The 26,378-nt window shown below is 48.8% G+C and overlaps 2 protein-coding genes across 2 annotated transcripts in view; one reads left to right on the forward strand and one right to left on the reverse strand.

Moving 5' to 3' along the window:
• LOC144170388 (elongation factor-like GTPase 1) overlaps positions 1-26,378 on the reverse strand; it is a 168,258-nt gene that overhangs the window by 107,361 nt on the left and 34,519 nt on the right. The window lies entirely within an intron of this gene.
• Dsx-c73a (doublesex cognate 73A) lies at positions 1,199-17,501 on the forward strand. The gene is made up of 4 exons (XM_077696917.1): positions 1,199-2,006; positions 15,264-15,527; positions 16,093-16,360; positions 16,772-17,501. The coding sequence occupies exons 1-4, from the start codon at positions 1,884-1,886 to the stop codon at positions 16,843-16,845; spliced, it is 729 nt and encodes a 242-aa protein (XP_077553043.1). The 5' UTR covers positions 1,199-1,883; the 3' UTR covers positions 16,846-17,501.

Below are 26,378 nucleotides of genomic sequence, written 5' to 3' on the forward strand. Positions count from 1 at the left end.
AACGTTTATTAGGTGGAACCCCAACTCAGCCGACGATGATGAGGAAGTCCACGAGCAGATACGATGGAAGATGACGATGAGGATTACTATGGGAAGCAGTACGGAATATTGCCCATGAGGTGCCAGCAAGCAACTGTAGTGGCAGTCAATTTACCGGACGTAGTGGCACTCGACTAACGGCTCACAATATATACATACACACATTCCTAAGATGGAAGTGGGGCTTTCGGTAACTACATATGGCAGGGCCATGCCCACGCTGGGGGCCGAGAGTCAATGCTTTTGTGCACGAATAATAGACAACTGCAAAAAGTTATCACCAGACAGGGCGCGTTCCTTACGCCCAGGAGACCGCTACATCAATGCGGATATCATTTCAGCGTTGACGTCTCCACCAACTCGGATTCCGCGTGACACGACCGCCACAGACATACAAGAACGGGCAACAACATAACCTCATACCCGTGGCGGCATTCTTAACCTTGCCGAGAGGACCGCGTCAATCGGTGCCTGCCCGAGCCACCATCCTGGAAGCCTGTCTCGTGCACGCACCACATTTTCGCCAGGATTTGGCGCGCCGGATCGAAACGAATACGAAAGGCGTCTTTCTCGACAGCGTAATGAAACCCCGTACGAAACGGGTCAAGTTCGGCTGCGCGAACGAAACGCACTGCCTCGGCGCCGTCGAAGCGTGGCGAGCGGAGTGCAAGCCACAGGGCGACGGCCATCGACCTTGATGCACCATTCCCGAGAGCAGCAGCACCGCGTGCCACGGTCACGATACTGAAAGAGACGCGTTCTTTTCGGGATCGCTGCTGCCAGGCTGCGATTCTTGTCAGCGAAACGATTTTCCGGGCCGCCGAGCGATCCACGGCGTGGCATCCGCGGGTTCCCGAGAGTCACGGAGACACGCGAACGCAATCGAGGCAAATGGGGCACCTCCCCCTGAGGCTACAAAAGGAGAAACGAGAAAGAAGAGGAGACGACTCAGGGCGATTGTCCAGATGACCCAATTAAGGAGTGCCTCGGCACCTGCGGTGTCCCGAGGCATTCCGGACGGTGGAGGCGAGCTGGACGGTGAAAAGAGACGTGCTTAATTCGGGCCACAAACATCCGCCCCCTCGGCTCGACTCGAGAGATTGCCTAAGTGCGATTTCGTTCCAGTACCGGTCGGAAACGGCGTACTCTGCCCGTCACAACGGCGAGTGGTGTTCGAGAAGCACTCGTCTCGAGAAGAGCCGACAGTGAATGCGGGACCTTCATCCAGGCGCCGATTTCTGACTGCTCGGATGGGGCGGGAATGTAGGGCGCCCACCATCCACCCAGCGGGACGTGGTGGGCGACAACAAAAGAGGGGCGGCTTAATTCGGCGCATTCCCCCTGACCGAACCCGTGTCTGCGTGTGTGTGTACACAAGGGGAGGGGGACCCAGTTTTGCTGCCGCTGGCACGGCGCGTGTCGCCGCCGCCGGGTGACGCCTGCAGCGACGCAACCGGGCCTGTCGACGCCGCCGGTGGTACGGACCAGAACGACGCTTCTCCTAACAAGCGCCCTACGATGACGTCACGCGCCGGCAGCGCCTCTGGCGGCGGCGATGTTCGCAAACTGGCGCGGCACCAGCGGGCCAACGCGAGGAAAACTCCCGTTACGCACTGTCGTCCGCTTCAAAAAGCGCGCCGCCCGCCACATCGCTACGCGAGGGGGAAGAGGTCGGCGGTTATCGGATGCGGCTCTCGCTCCACTGAAGCCCTCCCTGCTCCGCGCGGGAAGCTGCGAACATCGCCGGGCCACACGCGCGCACTGTTCGGTGGTTCGCGGCGTTGCGGCGGCGCACGGGCATCGGTCCCCACATGCCGTCTGGCTGTGAGACGACGTGACGAGGGATGCCACCCAGCCACTGGATCCTCGCCGGGATTTTGACAGTGCTCGCCGCCCCGGTCTGGCTGGCCGACGGCGCCTGGGCTAAGGTGGGCCACAGTGGGAGCAGCGACCAGCAACAGTCCAAGGTACGTGCACCGCGTCATCGCATGCGCACCTCTGACGGTTTCACGTCATAGAACAAGAGGCTGATCGGACCGTGCAGAACGGGTTCAATAACTGCGGCCTATAATCTCGTGGAACCAGATGATGTGCGGAGCAGGCAATATAGATTTATTACTCACGCTGTGTCAACACAAATTAGTACAACACCGTAGCAACGTATAGCATGCACTGTCAGGTCATACTAAACAAGGCTCTCTACCTCAGGTACCCACAGTCGTCCAACCTATAAATGATCGTACGCATGTACGATATCCATTAATTAAGATATCCATTAATTCGGAAATCATTCATTCCTTCTTGCTTGCTACAGCAAGCACAGCTCGCCGCTCTGATGAAGGCTTATGTACCTGGCCTGTAGCGATGATTAAGACATCACGTGGCACGGGAACTCTGACGTTCATTTCTTGCACCTAAATTTGCGTAGCAAATATATATGCTTGCAGCCCACGGCGCCCTTTTCAAGAGAAAATGATACTTGATAAATGACGAATTGGAAACATACGCAACTTTTATAAAACGCTTCATCCGGCGTTCCGCAAGGGAGCGTTCTGGCACCGTATACTTTTCATGCTACCTATCAACGAAAAATACGTACGGTATGCATACGACACTATAGCCCAATTTTCAACGCGTGACGATAGAACTTTTATGACTCAAAATGATGGCACGCTAGCAGGTATGAGCCTTTTTGGACAGTTCTGGAAGCTGGAACTCGAAAACTAATCCTTCACAGAGGAGGTATACTGTACACCCCACGACTGCAGAAAGCCTCGGACGTTTAAAAATCGAATTTGCCGACATAAATTTAAACGCAGTTTTCTTTAAAAAAAAAAAAAAACTGCCGGAGCTTACTTGAGTTGAGTAAAAATATGCCTTGTTGTATTTCCCACCATTTCGATACAGCAGCTCAGTTGTTGAAATCGGCTGGTGTAGCGGGGAAAGTGCGGTACTTTCCCTTCCCCTTCAACGAAAGTTGCAATATACAATGCTTTATTTTTGTCTCAAGTTAATTTATATTTTTTGGTGTGGGAAATCCCTGCTCAGGCCAAAGTAACAAGACATGCTCGCTTTGGATGAAAGCTATTCGTCACACTGCAACTGCTTAGCAAATTACAAATGAATCAAAATAACTGTTCGTCCGTTTAAAGTCACCCAAGTTAAGCGGTACGATAGAAAAAAGTTGATCAGAAACGTTATACTTTTTTACGTCTATCATGCCTCTAAGAACACCAGCAGACACTTCCCACATGCACGACATTGGCATGTTCATTTCTGGCGAACTAATTATGGTCGGTGGACGTTACGCTACACTTTGGCACAACTACAGGGTATTACCAAAGTAAGCTTGTGTGTAGAAAAGCATACTTTGAGCAAACCTGTTGCCTAGCTTTAATAATGTGGTTATGTTATTGTGCAATGCGGTGATCTTTAACTTACACACCATTTATGACGAATTTTGTTCCCCTGCACGGCGTAGCCTCCATTGCCTTCCTTACGATTAGTTTTGTTTTTTTTTTTATCACTTGTGAATTATGTTTTGCTTGTTACACATTCAGTCCACTCAACTAATTTTGTGAGCGAATGACTGAATAGTTTGTGCCTGTGCGTGTGTTGTACGCCGTCCTTTGTTGTCTGACCTGTGCCCCAGTATACAAGAGAGGTGCGGACTGTTTCAAGTAGCACCGCCCACCAACCACTCTTTGTCGGGGCCTACCCAACCAGCGCAGTTGGGGCGCGACTAACTTTCGAGGAAGCGCGGGACAGTTACGCAAGAGCCGCTAAGTAGGATGCGGCGCCCAGTGAGCCCAAATCGACCGGGGCGTCGTCCACCTGTTCCCGTTCGGCGGCGGGAAAGAGAAAAGCGGCCCAAAAGAAGAGAGCCCCGCGGGCAGGACAATGAATGCCCCGGGAGTGAACGGCGTGGCGCGGTTACGTGACAAGGGCGGCGGGAGGCCACGGTCCCACGGCGGCGGCGGCGGCACAGGCTCGCGGTCACGGCATCGGTGGCCGCGTGCAGCCGCATATATGTGTACAAGCGGCGGCGGACGTCCTCGGTCCACGGCCCACGCCGTCGCCACCCTCCCTTTCCGCCTCCCCCTCCTCGTCGACGACGCCAACAACATGTTTGAAGTTGCGCATCCTTTATGCGCGAGAACAGGACTGTCGCGGTCCCCCAGGTCGTATACGCCGTCGAAATGCAAGACACATTACCACTTGCTGTACAAGCCAGTTTCCGTTTATAAACGGAATCTGGCCCCACACCTGTCACTGCGGAAGTGTCAGAAGCGACCATTAGTTGTTCAATGCGGTCGCTTTTGTCGCCAGGATCACCGCGTGTGAACGCGTTTTGTCTGGGTTCTGCGGTTATGCCCCCTCTCCTTAATCTGAAAGTAAACGGGCGGGTATATACTGGCGTGGGGACGTGATTTACTGCTGAACTCGGCACTATACAAGAAGAGTGAAGATGATTTCCTGGAAGTGAAAATAGTGCACATCACGCACATTTCCCACACATGGCCGTGGCTTTTACGTATACGTCACGGTTATTCATGGTGATAATGTATACATACTTGCTGCCTACTCCCGAAACTTGCTCCCCATTTCGACAAACGCTTCTAGTACAGTAACAGCTCGTTAATTCGAACAGCAAGGAGACGCCATCGATTTATTTTTGAAAGCTCGAACTAATGAAAGTGAACAATGCAGTAAGTCATGTCAATACTTCGATTCTTGAATAAGCTCCCGATTGCGTGCTGCCTTTTGTTCCTAACGGGGACAGTCAACACTTTTTGCTCTAACAAGCAAATATAGCCGAAAGCCTATCTTCGCCTTCTTCAGAACTGAAGAAGAGACGGGCGGCACTCCATTCGGCCGTGACCTCCGAGTGGACGGCCCAAGTATGCTTCGTCCTCGTCCTCCTTGACTTCATCTGCAGTGACAGGTTCTGCGCTTCTGACCTGAGATTGGATGCCCTCATTTGCCAGCGCACCACACATACCACTGTACTGGCGTCCCCATCGACGTAGTTCGCAAACAATGCGCCTTCGAAAATGTTTGCCATGGGGGATTTAGATTGGTTTTACCCTATTTGCCTTCTCCGTTCTAAGCAGCCTCGTGCGTTTCTCTGGTCCTGGCTGTGCCAGGCACCAAGGCGCCGACGCGGTGGCGCGTAGTTCGAATTATCCGTGACAGGACCCGGTTCGAATTCACGGGCTTCTTTATAGACTTCTATGGTGACTCGGCAGGACAAATCATGCAGTTCGAATTATCCATAAATTCGAATTATTGAAGTTCGAATTAAAGAGCTTTCATTGTAGTCCCTTTTGGTTTTAGCCCGCCGTTTTACCAAAGCACAGCGTTGCGTGTGTAGACGAGACCCACCCGCACCGCGCATGGCCTTTGCTGCGAGTGCGTAGCAGACGCAGTATACGATCCCAGTCACGGAAGAACAGCAACGTAATTGGTCAGTGTTGAGATGACCCAATGCATGGTGCGTGCACGAAGAACGTGAAGCAAGTATCTCGTCCCTGCGCTATTTGCTACCTTCTTGCAACGACAACATCTCGCTCAATCACTCGGCGTCCAATTCCGTCAGGACGGCTCTGGCGCCGCACTCCTTCCCCAGCTATAAAAGGCACTGTGATCAAACTCGCTTATCTCATCAAACGCATCACTAATCAACGCCGAGGTCCCGATGGAGACGATACAACTAAACTCAACTAAGCATTTTTAGTTGGTCGCATCACACATCCCACCCGTACATCGCCCTGAAACCAAATAGAAAACGCGAGAAACTCGACATCTTGATAAGAAAAAGCCTACAAAATAGTCATCGCAGCCTCCCCAACTTCTCGTTTCCTTCAACTCTGAGCCCCTAACACTCGAGGACCTAATCGAAGCCCAACAAAACATCGCATTCACTAAACTCCTCCCAACTACCACCGGTTGTCACAACCTCCAAACGCTCGGTTACGCAACACCATCTTCGCAAGCCTTACAGAGCATTCCGAAATCAGTCCGGGCTCACACCACTGTATCACCAATTCCCAATAATGTGCTCCCGGAATTCGATCACGGTCTCCCTCGTTAAACATTTACGCGCAGAAGTCCATTTAAGCCCGGCACTTGCGACACGGATGCCGCCCCCTACCCTCACGCCAAGCCCATGCATTGGCGGTTGGTAAACTCGCAAGGCACACCCCTCACTTCCCTTACCACGCTATACACACCTATCACCACAGCTGGAGAAACTGCCAAAGCCCTCGTTGCTATATCCCGGCTTCGATTAAGTTATTCTTACGCACCCCCATTAAGCCTGCCGCAACGTTCAGCGTGGACGCATATCTCACTTCCTGCCTTACCAATGCTGGCATTAACCAATATACTCGGCAACCCCTATATCGGATAGATTCCAGGGCATGAGGGATATCAGGCAGCTCACACCCCTGCCCGCGCCCTCTAACACCAGGTCAATACTCAGGGCCCAGTCCCTCCTACCTCCTGCTGCTCCATCACGTTACCCTGACGACCTCCACCCCTATGGCAGCCTCCGTCTTACCCTGCCTTAACCCCACCCTCGAGTAACCGGGGAATAAGCATTCACCTGGTTTCGACTACAAACACCTGCACAAAACACCCATTTCCCGGAAACACCGAATTTTAAACGCTATTTAAAAAGGCCAAAATGACGGCTCAACCGCCATCGTTTGCTCCAACAAATCTTTATTAACCCCTCCTCTTTCTCTTGTTTAGAGTGCGAAATAATTATGGATTCCCAGTATACACCTTATACCTTATACAGTGCTACACAAACGCAGTCATCTCCATTTCAGCGCACTACTTTCCCAAAATGGGCGTATTCTGTGACCGGGGTAAACCTGTTCTCGTCACGTGCCGTCACGTGTCCTCCCCACGCGCTGAGCTCCTTTTTTGGTACCATCCGATAGCTGTGGACGGTCAAAGCCGGACTTTCCGTCTCGGGAAGCATATTATGCTTCCCGAGGAAAGAAAGGGGCCCCACGACAGAAAGGATACGACAATCGGTCGAACGCCTGCAGCAACTGGGCTGTCCACTCCCTCATCATGTGCGCAGGGCGGCAATACGCATTCGCCCAAGCGACAATGATCTGGTATTGTTTTTAACACCGGAACTGTTGTAGAAGCCGTAAGTTCGCCGCTGCAGGAAAAAATACCAAGAAAATGGAGAGCGCTCGTGAGCGCGTGCCTCGCGGCGACCGCTTAGTCCCGGGCTCGCGCAGTAACTGTAGGAAAAAAAGCCCCCCGCCCCCCCCCCCCCTCCCTCTCCCCTCAAGCGCTGCCGTCAAGCGCTGCCGCGCAATAAAAACTCCAGCGCGAATGCTAAAGATGAAAAAACACGCTGCTTGGGAGAGGTCATCGCGGCCGCCGCATTCTCCAGAAGTCATTATGGATAACTGGAGACATGGCTACGAGTGTGCAATTGAGCCTTCCCGCGACGACTTACAGATCCCGCCACCGCTGCCACGAGTCGATGACGAAGAGCCGGTGGAAGTCTTCAATGCTGAGGATGACTTTGCATCCACCACTCCCCACAAAGAGGACGACGACCTCTTCGATGCATATGACGAAGATTACCAGCACCGCAACTACGCAAATAAACAATGATACTGAAACTTAACTCTGTGCCCGGCAGTGCTCGCCTACAACAGCTTGACCACGGAGCAAGATATAAAGAGGAGCGCCGACTGTGGCGCAGAAAAAATCTTTTGCTCGGGCAGATAATGTCCACGCGCCGCCAACCGCCCAGCTTTCCCTTTGCTCTCTTCCTCCTCCGTTCGCCCTCTCGTCGCTGTGCCTCTGTACATGGCTCTTCCCTTCTTCGCTCTCCCCAGAGGCATCTTTTCTTGCGCAGCGACGTCTGTCTTATGCCTGTCCTACTATGCAGGAGGCGTGCGTGCACGCGCGGAATTTAAACACCCGTGCGCGGCCGCAATAGACGGCGCAGATAAGCGCACGCCGCCGCATACATGGCGATCGCTTATTCCCGGAACGTTTAGTCTGACATTATGAATATCCACTAAAAATATTGTACTAACCCAGCACATGTAAGACGCAACTGAACGACGACGACTTCAGAAGCACCAAAGAATGAGCAAGAGTAATATGGAACGCCACAACATAGTCTAGCGTGATTCTGCTTACGACGAATCGATGCAGCGCAAAGGTTACCATCTGTTGTTATCCCGCTCTCCGGCCGCGTGCTTAATTATTTACGCTGCTTCTGCGCACGAACAACGCTTACAAGGGTCGCCCGGAGTCTCCATCGGCAAACGGCAATGAGACACATTTCTGTGCCAATGACTGAATTGGACGGCTGCGCTGTTGTATCAACTGTACAAAAACACTGTCGGCTTCATAAGGAACCCAAGAATATCAAACGCATACTTCATTTTAACTCATGCCGCAACTTACCGCCCGATGTTCACTGTCGCTCTACGGTCGTGTTATCTCGTCGATAACACCGCGGTCTCCAAATAAAATGCTGCGATTTGTATGGCTGCAATTTTTTGGCCTACCAGGGTTCCCGGCGTTTTTTTTTTTTTTCGTTAAGCGACTGACCAGCAAAACAACCGGCTCGTTAAACCTTTTCTTTCGGCGAGTTATCGCGAAATGAAGGCTTGTGAAAAGACCGCACTGTCAGGGACTTGATCGTGAGCAGATTGCTACGTCGCGGGCAGTCGCGGGTGATGTTATCGCATTTCTGTTCTTTTCCGATGAGCGTGTAAGTGCCGGCCCGTGTTTCGGCCCGTGTTGCCGGCCCGACTCTGTTTTGGACGCAAGTTGCAGAACTGCGAGAAAGCTGAGGGAACTTTTATAATCGCCAGTGATCAGAACCAGTTACTCCTTTCGCCTTTTGTAAAACCTGTTAAAACAGAGCCAAATTGGTATTCCCAAATTTACATAACGGAGCCACATTTTCGGCAAGCACCGCGCAAAAGGTAGTGTTTGTATAGCAGCCATATGTTTGTATGTGGTCTCTATATTTTGTTTTCCCGCCATGGAAACCAATCCTTAACGTATCTTGCAGTACGGCCACTCAATTGCTTCGGGTCCGGGTTACCCGGAAGGTGCTGTCGAACAAGTTAATCAACTGTGCGAAGGAGGCGCGCAATGAACGCGAAGCGGCGCCAAAGCAGGCCCAAAGCAGTCCGTGCCCAAAACTACCGTCGCCGTAGCAGACGACAGAGCCGACGGAATGCGTTCCGCCAACTCGCCCGCCGGCGCACGGGGAACGCCGGCCGCTTAGCCGCCGCCGGCTAAGGCCCCTTTCGCTGCGCCATCTACATTGTGCTCCGCTAGTTATGGACATTAAGAGCCCGCCGGAGAGAGCGAAGTCGGCGCTCCTGTTTATCTTGCTCCGTGAGCTTGACCATTCAAGTCTTGCGCGTGAGTGCAAGCTTCCCTGAATTTTTTTTTTGTTTGTTTCCTTTGTAAGAGAGCGAGCGAGCTACGCTTTCCTCCATTCCCCGGTCGTTGCGTCACAGCATATGTCCGCCCTAGAGAATGCATGAAGCATTCTCTAGGGCGACCGGCAATCTTCCCAGCCGTGGCCGCCGTGGCCAACCAGAAAAGTTTATCTGCTCATCTGTGCCCCCCGCACATTACACCCTCTCGCCCTCTCCGTTTCCCCCGTCCACTACACGGCTTCCATCTTCCAACGGGATTAGAAGGCAGGCATGCGACCGCGACGATATTCCACGAGACTAGAGAGATCTGGGGCGGTATTCTCGAGTTTTGTCCCTTTTGCGTCCCTTGCAAAAGTGTCCCTTTTGGCGAGTCCTGATTGGCTAAAAGCCAACAACCGGAAGTGACGTAACGCAAGCGCGGCAAACCTACTGCCAACCTTCCTCCATGCTGCCAACGTCCACCTCTTAACCGGAAGTTACGTCACGATGAAAGGGACGCAAAAGGGACGTTTTCAAAAGGGACAGTTACGAGAATACCGCCCCTGCTCTACCGTTACCGTGTTAAGGCGGGTACCGTTCGAACTTACGAAATACCGGGGTCACCGCGACTCGGTGGCCTGAACAGATTATGTAACGTTTCCGCGTTTACTCACTTTATTTCATCTTATTTTATACAGAAATGTCGACCGTAGTACACTGCAGTGGCGTAGCTAGAAATATTCTTCGGGGGGTGTTATACGCCGTCGAAGAAAAAGAGCCTTCTGAAATGAGAAGATGCCATTGACAGGGGAGAGGAGGGATGCAGCGCTCAGAAAATCTCCGAGGGTGTTCTGACACCAAGCTCCCCCCCCCCCCCTCCCCTACGCTCCTGGTACTTTGCGTCCTCTCTGGGATTTTGCACGCTAGGCCGACATCATTAGCCCAACATAAGATGTTCCCTTGTCGGTGTCTTGATAGTCGTGTCACCAAAGGTTGTAGCTATGTGCCTAGCCTCGGGCATAAAAAAACACTTTAGACCGGGAACCTTTCGTCATTTTTCTAGGGTTTGATTGATCGTGATTATATTAGTTGGCGAGTCACTACTACCGTATTTAGAAAGGATGAGACGTACGGCTTTTCGCTGGATCCCTTCCAGAGCATGAATATTAAGTTAGGTATGAGTGTCGCAAACTGTACACGCGTACTCATGTCACGGTCTGATGATTACGGAACAGGCATAGGAGTTTAGTGCCTGCTGTAGCATCATTTAGCTTGCGCCAAAAAAAGAAAAAGCTTGCCAAATGCTGATGCACACATGTTAAGTAGACATGTGTCTATATTTACCCACCGCGGTGGCTCAGTGACTATGGCGTTGTGCTGCTGAGCCCAAGGACACGGGTTCAATTCCCGGCCGCGGCGGCCGCTTTTCTGATGGAGGCGAAAAGCGACAACGCCCCTGTGTCGGCATTTCGGCGCACGTTAAAGATCCCCAGATGGTCAAAATTAATCCGGAGCCCTCCACCACGGCGCGCCTTATAGCCCAGGTGTTGCTTCTGAGCGTTAAACACCCCAAGCAATCAATCAAATCAATGTTTATATTCATTTACTCGATTAGAGGTCGAGATGGAAGGGTACACGTAAAGAAAGGCCAGGCCTTTTTTTGTTTGTTGGCTATTTTCATGAATACAGCTTTGTCAGAATTCAGCTTCCGTTCCCACTGGTCCCAGCATGACTGCATATTATACGAAGGTTAGCAGTAAGGGGCTTTTATTCTACTCTGCAAGTAATTTCGCTGAACAACACGGTAATCGGCAAACGTTCTAATTTGAACTTAATCTTATTACGCTAGCAATGTCGCTAAGGTAAATAAAAATAACAACGGCACCAGAACACTTCCTTGAGGAGTACCACAATTACTTGCATTGGAAGTGAATCAATGCTAACAAATTCAGGGAGACCAATCGTCCCCATCCAGTGAATTATATTGCCGTGATTAACAAGATCGAATGCTTTGCTGAAGACCTAAAAAATGGCTTCTACCTGACCTGTTTTATTAAGAACGGTTGCGAAGCAGTGAATAACTGTTTTTATGGTGTAGTTATGTGATGTACAGAAAGTTTGAAATTTTTTTTATTTTAGTATGTACGTTTGATTTGCAATGTCCCCAGTGAAGATTTTCATGTCATGTATGAATCGTACGTCTTGATTTTGTTAGCATCTTACAAGTTGCCCTGTAATAAAATTATTGTGCGCACTCATATTCTGTTAAATAGAGAAAAAAATGAGAAAGAGAGATAGAAGAATTATACATTTTGTAAGTCACTCTTCGTGGAACTGACTAGGGAGGCTACAAGACGGCGGCGGCATGTAGGCTCCCTAGAACTGACCCACTGTGCTGTGTTCTTTGTTTTAAGACCCCCCCCCCCCTCATGTAATGTCCATCACGGGCCCCTACCGTCCTAGAATGTAGTTATAGTCGCGCTACGGTTGGACAGCCTTTACTGAATTCATGCTAAAAGGGGTGAAGCATAAACCCTTTACATTTCCTTTTACCGCTCCCGAGCAAGTCAACTTCGACTGCGCATGAGTATTTACGTATCCGTTTATCGTGCAAGCTATCGCCGAGTGCGTATGCGCGAGCTGTTGCCGAGAGCGGGAGCTTGAGCAGTCGACGACGGCTTGCACTGTAAACGGATATGTAAACACAGAAACGTTGTTATGCTAAACATCTCTTCTGAGCTCGCGTGGAAGGGAACGGCGGAAGGGCCATCGAAAGCACATGTTTTCCCTCCAGGAGAAGCTAGTAGCCGGCTCTTTCGCGAAGGAGGGCGGCGGAGGGAGGGACCGTTTTTAGGCGCAGGCTGCGAAGACAAAGGGAGCCACCGGATGAGACGGGCGGGATGGACAGCGGATTCGGGGTCGTCCAGCAGCCTCTTCCGCGTCCCGTTCGCCCAAGTGTGATGTTTGAAAAGGGAGCGGACACGGTCAACTCCGTTGGGCGGCGAAACCGCGAGCTCAGCCAAGGGCATCGGGCGAGGGGGCGCGGCAGCCACACAAGGGCGCGCGATCGAAGCGAAAACAGAGCACCGCGAAGCGCGTCCGAAACACAATACAAGCATCGGGCCTTGCGTTCTGCCTGTTAGGACACTCGTCAGGAAAGAAAGCGCACTCCATATCTCTTCCACGCTCGCTTCCTCTCTCATTTCTTTTTTTTTTCTTTTTGTGAGAATGATCGGTGGTCACGAGGAAGCGCAAAAGCACACGCAACCGAGGGAACTAAAAGACCAAGAGCTTCACCGCACGCAGCCCCCCACCCCCTTTTTTTTCGCTTAGGAAGTCCATCGCATAGTGTTTGTGTGCACGACAATGTGAGAACGAATCACTGCGCGAAACGACTCAGGATTGACTTTTGCAGGAAAGAACCAACAAAGGTCAATTAAGGAAGAGCCGGGCGGTTGCAAAGACAAGGCCACACGGGACATGACACGTAGCGTTCCACGTTGTTTCGCGCGCTGTGCGGCACAGCGTATACAGTTGAACCTCGATATAACGAACCTCGATTTAACGAAATTCGCGATATAACGAATTTTTTCCAGTTTTCTACCAAAATTTTGCTAAATCCATGTATTTTTATCTCGATTTTACGAAGTAATTTTGTGCGGCGCTTTCGATTTAACGAAGTCACGGCGAGAAAGGAAGAACGAAATTCCGGTCGAGGCACGTTTTATTTTGCCTCTCAGAGCCTACATTGAAAACATTAATTACTCACATTTACTGATAAAAGGCTAAAATGAAAGAAAAGCGGTGAATTATGCGGTTGACAACAATTAAAAGCGATAAAAGCTGCTGCTCAAAAACCGCTAGCGGTCATGGACGGTTTAATAGTGCCGCCACCATTTTGACGTCTCCATCGTTGCCTACGCAACGCCCTCTATGCTTAGGCTGCCGAAGCCTACTTCAAGTGTTTTTTTTTTTTTTTTCTACGCGTCTTTGCTCACGGTGCTGCTGCTCTAGGTTGTGCTCGCTGATAACCACAGTAATATTTTGTTCGTCCATCATTAGATGAGTCTTATAAGCAGCATGAGCACTCCAAGGGAAATAAAAGTGTTCCGAACAAGAGCCTGTAGAAGTGTCAGTGAAACCGACGGTAGACCGACGGCCACCGAAGTGATGGATGCCATCGACGTTCTGCGGAGGCACGCAGGCGCACGCGAATGTTTAAGAGCAAGCCTTGTTAACGCTGTCAGCATACGAGCGTCACGTAAAGCCCACCCTGGTCAAGAAACGCCAAGCACTGCTTACGGACTTCTTCACTACGGCTTGAACATCGAGTGCTGGTGGCAATAAATTGCTCTCCGAACGTGGTCAAAACGTGTTCATTATACAGCTGCGATGCGGAGAAATCGTTTTTTTTAGGGCTCAGCGGGCATACAAGTAATTGCTTAATCAAATTTGGCCAGAAGATATTTAATGTAAGCTTTCCACTTTAGCGGGAGCACGTAAGCGCTGCTCCACAAAGTGAAGCGGTCTGTGTGTACTCCGCTCAATTCTCAATCATGGCTTTATCTCGAGTGTCGTGGTTGCATCACGCGCCCATACTGCAGAGCCTTTGTGCATGAAAAAAGTCTTTAGAAAGCTTTATAGCACCCTTCCGCTGTTGGCCCGCCGCACCCCTCAACGCCGCGGCCAAGCCTACTACTGAACGGACGAAAAGAGGCGTAACTTTGAACCAGCACCTCGCCGGGGTGAAGTTCACGGGGCACGGACGCGGGTTCAATGGACTAACAGCGGCGTTTAGTAGTGACCGAAATGAAAAAAAGAAAAAGTGAAAACCTAGTCTGCTATCATATTTAATGAGGCGTTGCGGAAAAAGCGCCGGTTTTACGACGACACGAACTACGGTCGGCTATCCGAATTCCATTGCCTAAGTGTTGAGGCTCTTAATTCACACAATTTTCGCGGCCAGTTTTAGTACAAATTTCGCTTTAAGTGGAGAGGTAACTACATAGCAGTTGTTTCTGAGCGATGGGCAAGGTTTTGAAACCTCAATAACTGGTTAAATTAACTGTAAAATCGAAACCTCGATTTTACGAAATTCTCGATTTAACGAAATTTTCGCCCGCAAGTACGACTTCGTTATATCGAGGTTTAACTGTACTTGATTTACGCGCCAATGTGTGCCCCATCTGGATCTTGTGCGCACGCCCAGTGACTTGCCATGGAATACGATGCAGCGCGTCATTCAGCGAGATATGACAAGCAAAACAGGGACAAAACAAACTCCGCGGAGGTTGTAAATTATCATCTTCTGCCCGAAGTAATGCACGGGATGGTGCAGAGTTCTCAAAATAGCGATTCACACTGCCGAACAAGCGGAGCGAAAGCGTTCAGAAAACACTCTTGCTGCGTCCGGAAATTTACACTTCTGCGCTCATGTCCCGTCGGTGTGCAGTTCCCGGCAGTAAGTTGGTGATTTGAATAGAAATTGGAAAAGAAGTGGACTGGTGATATTTTGATCTCATCTGGGAGTTCACCAGCATACAGTCCGGCGGAAGGGGAGAGGGGAAACTGAAAGGGTAAACAATACGCTAGTGCTCCACACAACTCGGACAGTTTCCGGCAGAATGCTGGGTCTAGAGAGAGAGGACAACTTTGTGGCCGGAGCTGCCATCTCGGCGAGGGTGAGTTGTTTCAGGAGGGAGGGGCTAGACACACCGCGCCAAATGTCTCTCGATCGCACGTGCAAAATAGCGCGTGCTTCGCGACACTTTTCTTATGCGGACGGTTCTTCTGCAGGCGCAGCAGCGGCAGCGGCCTTGGCAGCAGCACAAGCAGCAGCAGCAGCAGCAGCAGCAGCGGCGCGGAGCGCCGGTGGGCGCCCTGCCGGAGTGCGCGGCGCAGCAGGTGTGCGCGGCGTTGTACGTGCGCGTGAACCGGAGCCAGCCGCTGTGCGCATGCCCGGCCGCGTACACCGAGCCCTGCTCGGACTCGGCCGAGCTGGACGAGCACACCATCAAGCTCGTCTCCAACGACAAGCAGGGCACTTTCAACCTCGTCAAGGTACTCCACTGCAACATCCCCGAGCTATATCTATGCCGCCTGTCCTCTTCTGCCCCGGGGTGGATGTGTAGTGGCCTCAGTGGAAGGAGGGGGGAGAGAGAGAGAGAGAGAGAGAGAGAGAGAGAGAGAGAGAGAGAGAGAGAGAGAGAGAGAGAGAGAGAGAGAGAGAGAGAGAGAGAGAGAGAGAGAGAGAGAGAGAGAGAGAGTACCGGCGGTATTAAAACTTCACGCATCAAGAGTATGCTTACCTGCTGCTCACAGGGAAGTGAAATGAACGAGGCTTAAAGGGTCACACATACGCTGACTCTTATTCTGGCCAAAGCCTGTTGTCTCACTCTCCTTTAGGAAAAAAAGAAAAAAAAAGAACGGACACAAACGGAAAGTACTCCGTTCTCCGAAAAACCGGCTATGAGGAACAGAGGCCGAATTCGCCACAGGAGCGATTTTTTTAGGAGCCTCTCCCGTTGGGCTCCGTTTTTGCAGCTCGAAGAGAGAGGAATCTCGTAAGCTGACCTTGCAGACATAAATGCGCACACGATATAAATCGCTGGCACTGACTGCGCAGGTGTGCGAGCCCGTGCTGTCGGTGCGTCGCTGCCAGGAGCCCCGCGACTGGCAGCTGCTGGCGCTGCAGAGCACGCGCACGGGACGCGCCCACTACCTGCTCGTGTGCCGCTGCCCGACGGGCTCCCGCCTCCTGGGGCCCGTGCGGCACACCACGCCGCCCTACGCCAACATCCCGGGCATCCGCGTCTACGGCATGCTCTGCGCACAGGGACCGCCGCAGCCCGCCGCCACGCTGCCGCCCAGGGACAGCCGAAACTTCCAGACGGGTACGTAAGCACGCGCCTCGCCTGCACTGGCCTACAATGCCTAGCCCGATCCTGTCAGATTCAGTTCAGGTCTCTGGCACGCCTAGTTGAATCTGCGTCGCTTGAACGTCAGGCGACGACGTTTCAGAGAACACGGACGGCACTAAAAAAATGGTGATCTCTCTACCTGTGCCGCTTCTTTCGCTCTCTCGGTGCTCCCTCCAATTATCCAAGCGCAACTTTACCACAGTAATCTCGTCTACAATCTCGTCTAGAGCCGCATCGTTCCTAAACCAACCATGTCGCTGTACGCTCACGCGTAAACCTCTGGGAACATGCAGACGAAAAAAAAAAAAAAAAAAAAAAACGTGCAGAAGTTTGAGCAGTGCGCTTGCACTATTCCAAATAACAAACAGAGATCTCTCGCCGCAGGCTTCTACCCGGAAGCTCCCTGGCCAAGGATCCTCGAGATGATTAAGAAGTCTGGCCTGCACCACAAGCTCTGACGGCAGCCCGACACGAACGTAGCGAGCCATGTGCTGACGGCCCCCTCATCACCCAGAGCGGCAACCCACACTTCCCTACCAAGGCGGCACGCACGCAAGGGAACCAGAAGATGTCGTCTGAGTATGCGCGCGGAACTAACAGTGCCCTGCGGTTTTGACGCGACCACTGCCGCCAACCACTGTCGCCACCCGTGCGCCGTGGGTGGTCGCCAAATCGGTGCGCAGAAAACAGTGATCAGATGACGGCCTTGCACGGGAGCGCAAAGAAGCAGCACGACAAAAAAAAAATATTATATAGCTGGCGATGTCACGGCGATGCGCGGACGACATGATAGCTTTCTGTAGCGGAATGTTCATGGCGTAATATAAGAAAATCATACGTGTGCACCAGAGCTAATGTGCTAAGTTGCCTGACTAGCCGACATTCGTTCGTCGGCACATTCGCCTCCGGTGCCTGAGAACCCCGGCGCATCTTCACTGCTACGCGTTGGGCAACGGGTAAGCGCCCCCATCTTCCAGCCTGCTACTGCCGCGCCGTTGCAGAGAGCGATACAGGGAAAAGAAAAGAACGCCTGTTCAGTATACACTGTTTTCGGTCACATCTTCATGTTGTATGTATGAATCGCTGAAGTAAAGCCATCGCTAAACTCATGAAATCCTCGCCAAATTCATAATACTATCCCGAGTTCTGCTTCTTGAAGAATGGCAAGCTGGCTCCGCCGCACGCACCCTTCCATTGCAGCAAACCTAGCTTGTCAGCAGGAAAAGAAAAATCGTCCGTGTATCGGCTTGCTTCGCTGCAAATGTCGTCCGACGACGATTGTCTTTTGGCGCCCTGCCACGTAATTCTCTCTTCCCCGCGAACACCTGCCGCTCTTACCCTCTCCTCTCCCTCCACCCACTAGGAATGTAATAGAAATATTTGAGTTAAGATAGTGGTTTAGCATGTGCAGTTAGCTCCGCTCTGACCAAGTGTTCTGCTAGAGTTTTAAATTGAATTTTAATAACGCGGTTACGAGGATTATGTGGGTGGTATTTGTATTTGCGTGAATTAGTTGGTTACGGCGTCAAGCGCGTGTAGGCCTAGCTTATACATGTGGATCTCATTGCAAACGTGCACATCTAAGTAAAATATCTGTAACGTTATTATTCAAGGGTAGATTTTGGTGACTAAGATGTATTTGTGTTAAGAATTACATCGACGTTAATATAATACTATTATATTTAAGCTACAAGATAAGAGGGTGTCGTTAGAACCCCCGAAGCTGGGTTTTCTGAGCTTTATGCCAACTGAAGAAATAAAAGTTCAGTTTAAATGGAAAAATATGAGCGTCTTCGCATGGTCAAAAGGAAGAGATTGGTGTTAGTTTCACAAAAATGCGGCAAAATTTCGTGAAGTTACGGTGTCGCAAAGATGTGGCAAAAAGAGGTCAGATTGCAGGAAGATTGCAAAAGCTCACTCAGTGTGACCTCTCTTGGTGGCGACCAGGCGACAGTGACACACACACATTTATATTTTCGTGCTTACTATCGTCTCTAAAAAACATGCTTGTGTTGGCAAAACTCCAGTAAAGAGCTGGTGCTTCAATGGCCGCTGCCTTGCATAGTGACGAACGGGCCAACCATCATTTATATATATATATATATATATATATATATATATATATATATATATATATATATATATATATATATATATATATATATATATATATATAAAGACAGAAATAAGATTTGGCAGTCAAGAAGACCTCGGAAACAAAAACACCTGAACATAAATACCCCAGAAAGTGGATAAGTGGATGGTTATCGCACCAGACCGGTATTCTGGAGGTCGTGGGTTCGGATCCCACCTGGCGGGCATTTTTTCTCCACTTTCTTATTTTCCAAATTTTTTATCTTGAGCTACTACATCCTCCCCTTTGCTTTCCGAGGTCTTCTTGACTGCCAATTATTATTTCTGTCTCATTTTCAACGAGCCCCTCATTTTCATATATATATATATATATATATATATATATATATATATATATATATATATATATAGAGAGAGAGAGAGAGAGAGAGAGAGAGAGAGAGAGAAAGAGAGAGAGAGAGAGAGACAAACAAAGAAAAGATACATAATGTGCAGGCAAACTGCAGAGCATTCCCAGAAGAGAACACTCTCGTAAACCTGGTGCCTGATTTTCGGTGTATCTGCGCTCACATTAACATATCAAGTGTTGGATTTCAAGAGAAGCATTGGTGTAGATTTTAATGCAGAGACAGAGGCGATGACTATTTTAAGAAAAAATCATCCAATGAGCTATCAAAAATAAAAAGTGCTTGGGGCTCATAGCTTCTTTCGTTGTTTGATTTTGCACAAACCTTATGTTGAAATTTCCACCACTGAATGCCACATGAAAAGTACTGCGCAACTTTTCATTTGAAAAGGTGCCCGTTTATATTCCCACAGAGTACACCCAAGAAGACAACGGATTTTTATTCTGTTTACACACCCCTGTAGGAAGGGGTCAAAGGCTAACCCCCTTTCAGATAGGTCGGCACAAAATTCCCACATGCCTTCAAGAAGGAGTTGTGGATCGAAGCGAGTGCAGCAAACGTCACAGAAATTTCTGCCTCCACCAATGTGCTTTACGCAGTTGCTTTAAAAACAGCCGGTATATCTTTGATAGGCTTAAAGGGGCCTAATCTTGAAAACCTAATGAAAAGCTATTACTCATAATTATTTCCACTTCTTTTCATCGAGTGAGGTGAAAAACACTAAAAAGCCTACAGCACAAAATTATAGTTCATGAACTTACCAGGAAGACCTGGAATCAGCCTGAGTGGGCATGCCGCCTTCCTATGGTAGGCAGTGCTATTGTGCTCAATTTGACCTGACAGTTTTTTTCATTGTATACGAGCATTGCCGCAAACATGTGCTCTACGTGGGGGCAATGCAAGCGTATAAAAAACTGTCGTGTCTCTCTGTCCACCCTTAAAAATTGCACGTCATGGCGCTCATCAATCAAACATGGTGCCAGCTAGCCTATTGGCGGTGAGCGCGAACACAGGCGGCGCTGCGAAGCGCGCCTCCGTGACGTCAGCTTAGGGATTCTCGCATTTGTCGTCTGCTTCACTCAGGATCGCTCTCCCTGCTGTTTCTTTGCGCTCGGTCAACGTCTGATGCTTGTCCGCACCAGAATTGGCGTGTGGGTAACTTTTTATCATAATAATAGGCGTAAAATCGCATACACTAGCTCATGGTGTCAATTAAAGTATAGTTTTGGATACCGCTACGGGAGAAACATTGCCGGCGCCACCCTATTCCTTGCGAAGCAGGTCCTGTGCGGAGCGCGAAGAGTCAGAGATAGTCGTCAGCTTCTCATGTAAGCATTCGAACAAAAGGAACAGTCTGCTGCTAATAACCGACAACAGCGAAAATGGCAGACAAAAACAAATTCTAGGCCTTCAGGGCTGTCGGCTTTTGCAGAAGGCGACACGATTCCCGGTAATCATATGTAAGGTAAAACAGTTTTTGCAACCTTGCCGAACGCTCGCACGTATTGTGCCACATCACTTTACGTTGTCAAGGCATGAAAGTTTGCCGACATGCACTATTGACTGCAAAAACTGTAGGTTGAGTTCCAAATAACCCAGTGTGTATATACGCGCGTGCTGATTCTATACCAGAAATCTAACCAGTACGGAGGTTTATTGAGCAAAACGAGTCACGTCTTCGTTAAATTTATAGTAACACATGTATCTTTGTTAAGACCTGGAGGGATATTTCGGAACATTTTGCACAGCCATTTCCCGATATTCGGATATGCGTTATAGGAAAACTGCACTCAATGAGAGGAGGAGGAGGAGGAGTAAGGGGAGGAGGGGAAAACTTTGTTTAACAATTAAATCGATCTGGTTAGTGGGCCGGGTCCTCAGTCCAGGACAAGAGAGTAAAAGTAATTTTCTTCAGATCATAGAACGCCATCCCGAGTAGAATAGGATTTGTTCTTCGCGCCTGGAAGGGTTGAAAAGCAATAAAGAGCTGCTTAGAATTCTTCTTCGGTTTCGAGTCTTCTAATATATGCAGGTATACTATTTATTATGTTAGTTAGCGAGTATATCATGCCTTCAACGCCGTAATCATGTCATCATTGTTCGAGTTGAGAGTCAGTTCGTTATGATAACGATATAATTACGATAGAAATTCGGAGCACAAAAGCCGCCTTCGTGTACTGTGGACCACGTTGTTTAGGGCGCGATCGCGGTGGCGTAGCACAAACCTTCTCATTGTATTTGCATGTGAATAAACAAAGCACGCTGCGGATATGCACCTTGTTGCACGCAGCCGTAATGAAAGCCAATTTGTGAAGAAGGGAATGTATGCCATACAAAATGAAGGAAATATCCACACGACCTTTGTGAGGCTCCCAAACATCCCGAAACCTCCTAATAAGAAGTTGGTGACGGCGCAGAAAAATTAATGCATTGGGCAGAAAAAAAAAGCAAGAAACATTAATCCGATACAAGACCACAACGAAAGAAACAGAAGAAAGCCGCTTTATTTCCTGCTGTGCGATGAGCGTGTAGAGGCCGCTGCTTAGTACATTAGACTGTTGAGTCTTCATAGGGGCATCTAAAAATTACTGCAGGAAAGCCTACGCATTTTGAATACTTATAGAGAAGCTCTGATCGCTGATCCTCGCGAATAAGCAAGAAAGGACGAGTTACACACGATCTTCTGACCGATACTTTGAAGAAAGTTGTTCTCTATCTCTTCGTGTGTTGCAAACTTGTGGGGGATACAGCTTCAAATTATTCAGATGCGTCAGAACCTGGCAAAATAACTGAGTCGCTAGAAATACTCTTTTCAACGCACTACAGCAACGAAGCGGGCGATTTCTAGCCCAGGCACTGTTGCCCCTCACAAGCGGAGTGTAGCAGACGACAGCGGCGCGAATCCCTAAGCCGACGTCAGAGCCAGGGGGCGCCACTCAAAGATCTCACCGCCAATAGCATCAGACATTACCGCACCTCCAAGCCAACCTCCTGACCTACTTTTTAACTTGGCCCATGGAGATATGTGGCTCACCTCACTAGAGCTCTATGCTGTTGGTTACGTCGAAACTGTGCTACAAAAAAATTCAATGCTACCAGTGGTTCGATCCCACACTACACATTCCAGAAATGGCAGCCACACCTCACCAGATTCATTGTGTTTATCCTAACTTCCTGTCACTTTGGAAAGTAACAACCCGCTTTTGCTCTCTGATTCTGCTAGGCAAAGTCAAGCTCAAATTATCCTGAATTGTATACATTCAGCACAGAAAACATAACTTCAATCTAAAACGAAAAGGCTTTTCTTCCTTTTCTTAGAAGCATGGTTTTATCTTTTTTTAAAGGGACCCTGCAGCACTTCCCATCGACTACTCGGAATGTATTTTGGGGTAAAGTCTGTTGTCCCAACAATCTCCTCCCGCAAGAATTATGAAAATCTGTTCACTATCACCGAAACTACGCGTGATGAGAAATCGCGCATAATTGTTCCCTTTCAACTCGACTGCTGACAACATGACGAAAAGATGCGCGCTCTCTCCCGGAGAGAAGGGCGGCTCATGGCATTTTCTTTGGCGGCCTTCAATATATCACAGGCCGGGGAGTTTTTTCCTTTTCTCCACAACAGGGAAGGGTCTATTTCCGATCTGGTGCAACAAAAAAGCAGGCATGGCTGTCTGCTCGCAAGTGCATGCTCAGGCTGGTAAGGTGTTTTTGAAGCAACAAATGTTTGTTGTCAAGTGGTCTGGTTGAAAGGGAATATTGAGTTTGTCACTCAAACTCCGTATGCACTCAAAACACAAAAGAAACGCCGAAACTGCTCATACAGGATCAGGCATTGGTGCACAGGGCCAACGACGGCAGATCGTCACAGGAAATGCGAGAAAGAAGCCATGAAGTTGACCAGCGACAGCCAAAAGGACAGCCACCGCACAAATTACGTCATTTCGGCAGTGCCAGTGGTGCATAATGAGAGAAATTGGAGAGAGCGCGGTTGGTTTTCAACATAGTTCACAGCGATTTGCGTGCTCGCTGCTTCACATACACGTGCAATATTTGGCTCAGGTATTCCTGGCACTGTTATTAAACGTCGCGCAGGTTTATCTGCCCCGCTCAAAGAGTGTTGCAGGGCCCCTTTAAACGGTATTTCACTGCAGGGGTTCTGGTGAGGTATATGGGCATAACATCAAATGTAAAAGTTTGTTCCCACCTAAATTACCGTACTGATTGCATATCACCTGCATGCCGCTGTCAGGCAACCCATTACGTCCCTATGTGCACCTTATGAAAGAAAGGTGCAGAACAGTACCTTTTCACAGATGTGATGCTTTATCACATGATGTGCACTTGCCAGAAAAAGCATTGCATTCTTTTCTGCTTGTGAATATCCCCGAGGGCAGCTTGTACATATGTTGACATCATGATGTGTTTTTGTTTTTTTATAAGTTAAAATGTATCGCTGCAGCTTGGACCAAATCCAGAGGCAAAACACTTTAGGTCGTGTTATCATTTTTGCTTCAATGTAACTATGGCTGTAGCATGGTTTTAATTTGAAAGCAGCTACTACAAAAAAGGTTGGTGAATGTCTGTAGTTAAACAAGTTGGTACGAGTCGCTTAAATGCTAAGAGGCACTGTGTATTCTTTGTCACATAGGTAGGACATTCAGAAGGAAGTTTAGTGAAGTGTTGGTGACTATCGTCAGGCTTACATATGAAGTTTATGGAACTGCGAAATTAAAATTTGCTGTTGTCTAGTGTACACTTTTTTTGCAGCTCTGCATTACAGTAGACTCGCGATAATTCAACCTTGCAGGGACCCCAGGATTTTGTTCGAATTATCAGAAGTTCTCATAAATGCGACTCACCCGCCGCGGTGGCAAAGTGGCTAAGGCATTGTGCTGCTGAGAACGAGGTCACGGGTTCGATTCCCGGCCGCGGCGGCCGCTTTTCTGATGGAGGCTAAAAGCAAAAACGCCCGTGTGTACAAGATTTCGGCGCACGTTAAAGATTTTCAGGTGGCCAAAATTAATCCGGAGCCCTCCACTATGGTGCGCCTCATCGCGTGCATTGCGTCGGCATGTTAAACCCCACAACCAATCATAAATGCGACTCGGTGTCACATACCGACTTGTATTGCAATGAAACATCCACATATATTCGATAATACAACATTCTCACACAACACGGAAATGCTATTCATCATCTGCTGTATTTTTTTCTTTCTTTGTTCCACAATTTACACGCGGTTGTTGGTGCACATAGTTTTGCTTTGACGCGTGTATGCAGGTAATTGGCTTGATTTGTGACTTTTAGTGATATTAGGTTGCAAATGTGCAGCTATAAGCGGCAAATGCAGCAGACATTTCCACCAAGGACAAGCAAAAAGTACAAATTAACCAAATTTACGCAATGGAGCAGTTGGGATTAAGTGGCTTTAAAACACATTGAAAACACAACGGGCCAATCGAAATTTTGAAATTTGTTCGAATTAACCTGAAGAATTAATAACGGGCCAATCGATATTTTGAAATTTGTTTGAATTAACCTGAAGTTTGAATTAACCTGAAGTTTGGATTATCGTGTGTCTACTGTAATTGACGTCAAGCAATTGAATTGATGAGAAAAACAATGACAGTGTGACCCACAATGAATTCCAGGCCAATGCCCCTAAAAGCAAAGCAGCTAAATACAAACACTGCCATTATTTTGAATGGTTGTAAAGGCTTTTATGCATGGTCAGAGCCTCTGAGCGCCCATAGTTGATTGACTCTCCTGATGTACAGTTCAATCTATTCATTGAATGCTCAATAAATTGTTCCTCCACACTTTCGGTTTTCATTCTATGCAACTATTTCATATTTCAGGCCACAAATCTGCACTCTGAGGGCTGATAGTTGCATCGGTCAGTCATGCAGTGAAACGACATGACAACCGATGGACCACCAGGGCAACAGAGGGTTTACCAAGAGATGGGTCTGGAAGAAGGGGAAGGCCAATAACTCAATGGAGCAGTGAAATAAGGAGATTCGGAGGTGAACTGTGGACTTGAGCAGCGCAGGACTGGAACGGTTGGAGGTCAATGGGAGAGGCTTTAAGTGGATTTAAGTAAAATGGTGATGATGATGATGGCGACGATCATGATTTCAACTCTAAACGCACTAAATAAAACTTTAAAGACCCAAGAAAAATTCCAACAAATCAGCATGTCGTAGATGTGAAACTAGGGCAAAAAAATTGTATAGTCGCACACAGGCAGCCATATATAGACAGCTTTTCTTTTAGGAACAGTGAAGGTGGAACAAAAAATATTGCAAGAATCTTACATGACTGCATGCGAGGCACACAGCAAAGGCTTTGTAGTTGCATCAACTTGCACCGTGTCATATTGAGCTGCTTTGTATTTGTTCTCTGTCACTTCGAGTCGCTCTGTACCCAAATCATGTTGCTTCACCTTGTTTTGGATGTCTTCCAGTGGCTGATGTTTACTATCCCATGAAATCAACGTGCAATGTAGCCGCCAAACATTGCCTTATCATTACCATGGCAGTACAATTGTTAAGAACTATGCAGATTCCTCATTGTGTCGTTTCCCACTGCTTTTGAATAGCCAAGGCAAGTTAGTTCGCCTCACAATTAGTTCCTTTGGAACCCACAGTTAGTTCCTTTGGAGTTAGAGGCTTTGGAACCCTTGGGAACTCTCGCCATAACCGTCCTGCATAACCGCCATGTGGCAATGCACTGGGACAACTATGCACATTACAAGGAGTCCTGGAGCACGTTTAAAGCATGGTAAATAAACTTGTGCAATCGTGCAGTAGTGTGCCCCATGCTGCCTGAGGCGAATATTACTTTTTCGCGAACAGCAGAAAGCTCACAAGTAAAGAGGTTGCCACCAATTTCCTGTACCTGCTCAGAGTCCCCGCTGTCTCTTGCCGCTTTTACTTGTCATCCCCACTTTCACGTGTTACGGAGAGAAAAACTTTTGCTATGGTTCAATTCTTCTGCACTTCTGGTGCAAAGTAATTGAAAATTAGTAAATTAAAAAGGTAAATATGTACTGCCAGCACCGAGCCTATGTGCTACCATGCCCAATTAAGTTTATCCTTTTTAAGTACCTTATCATACCTGTTGTCACAAGGCCACACATGCACATTGCGGAAAGAAACCGTGCGGGCTGCTGGAGTCCACAGCTCCTTTGCAGTTGCAGCTGTGCCCGTCCAAATATCTTGTCAAGCAGTCCATGTACTGAAGTGTTTCAGGCCATGTACTTTTTCCCAGTTTTTAATTGTTTCCCCTTCTGTGCAAAAGGACTAAATTACACAGACACATCTATAAAAACATGAATTTCTAATAGCAGCCACTTTCATTTTTACTTTGTGTACCTACAACACATTTCCAGGGGTGGAACAGGGTACATGGGTTTCGGAGCAGACTTGGGAGCAGGCAAAATTATTTTTTGTAGCAGGCTTGCGGCAGCCACAAAGGTCTTTTGG

This window comes from Haemaphysalis longicornis, unplaced genomic scaffold, assembly GCF_048455015.1.
Source record: "Haemaphysalis longicornis isolate Haplotype H1 unplaced genomic scaffold, Haemaphysalis longicornis Haplotype H1 scaffold_2, whole genome shotgun sequence".
In the NCBI taxonomy this organism is placed as follows: Eukaryota; Metazoa; Arthropoda; class Arachnida; order Ixodida; family Ixodidae; genus Haemaphysalis; species Haemaphysalis longicornis.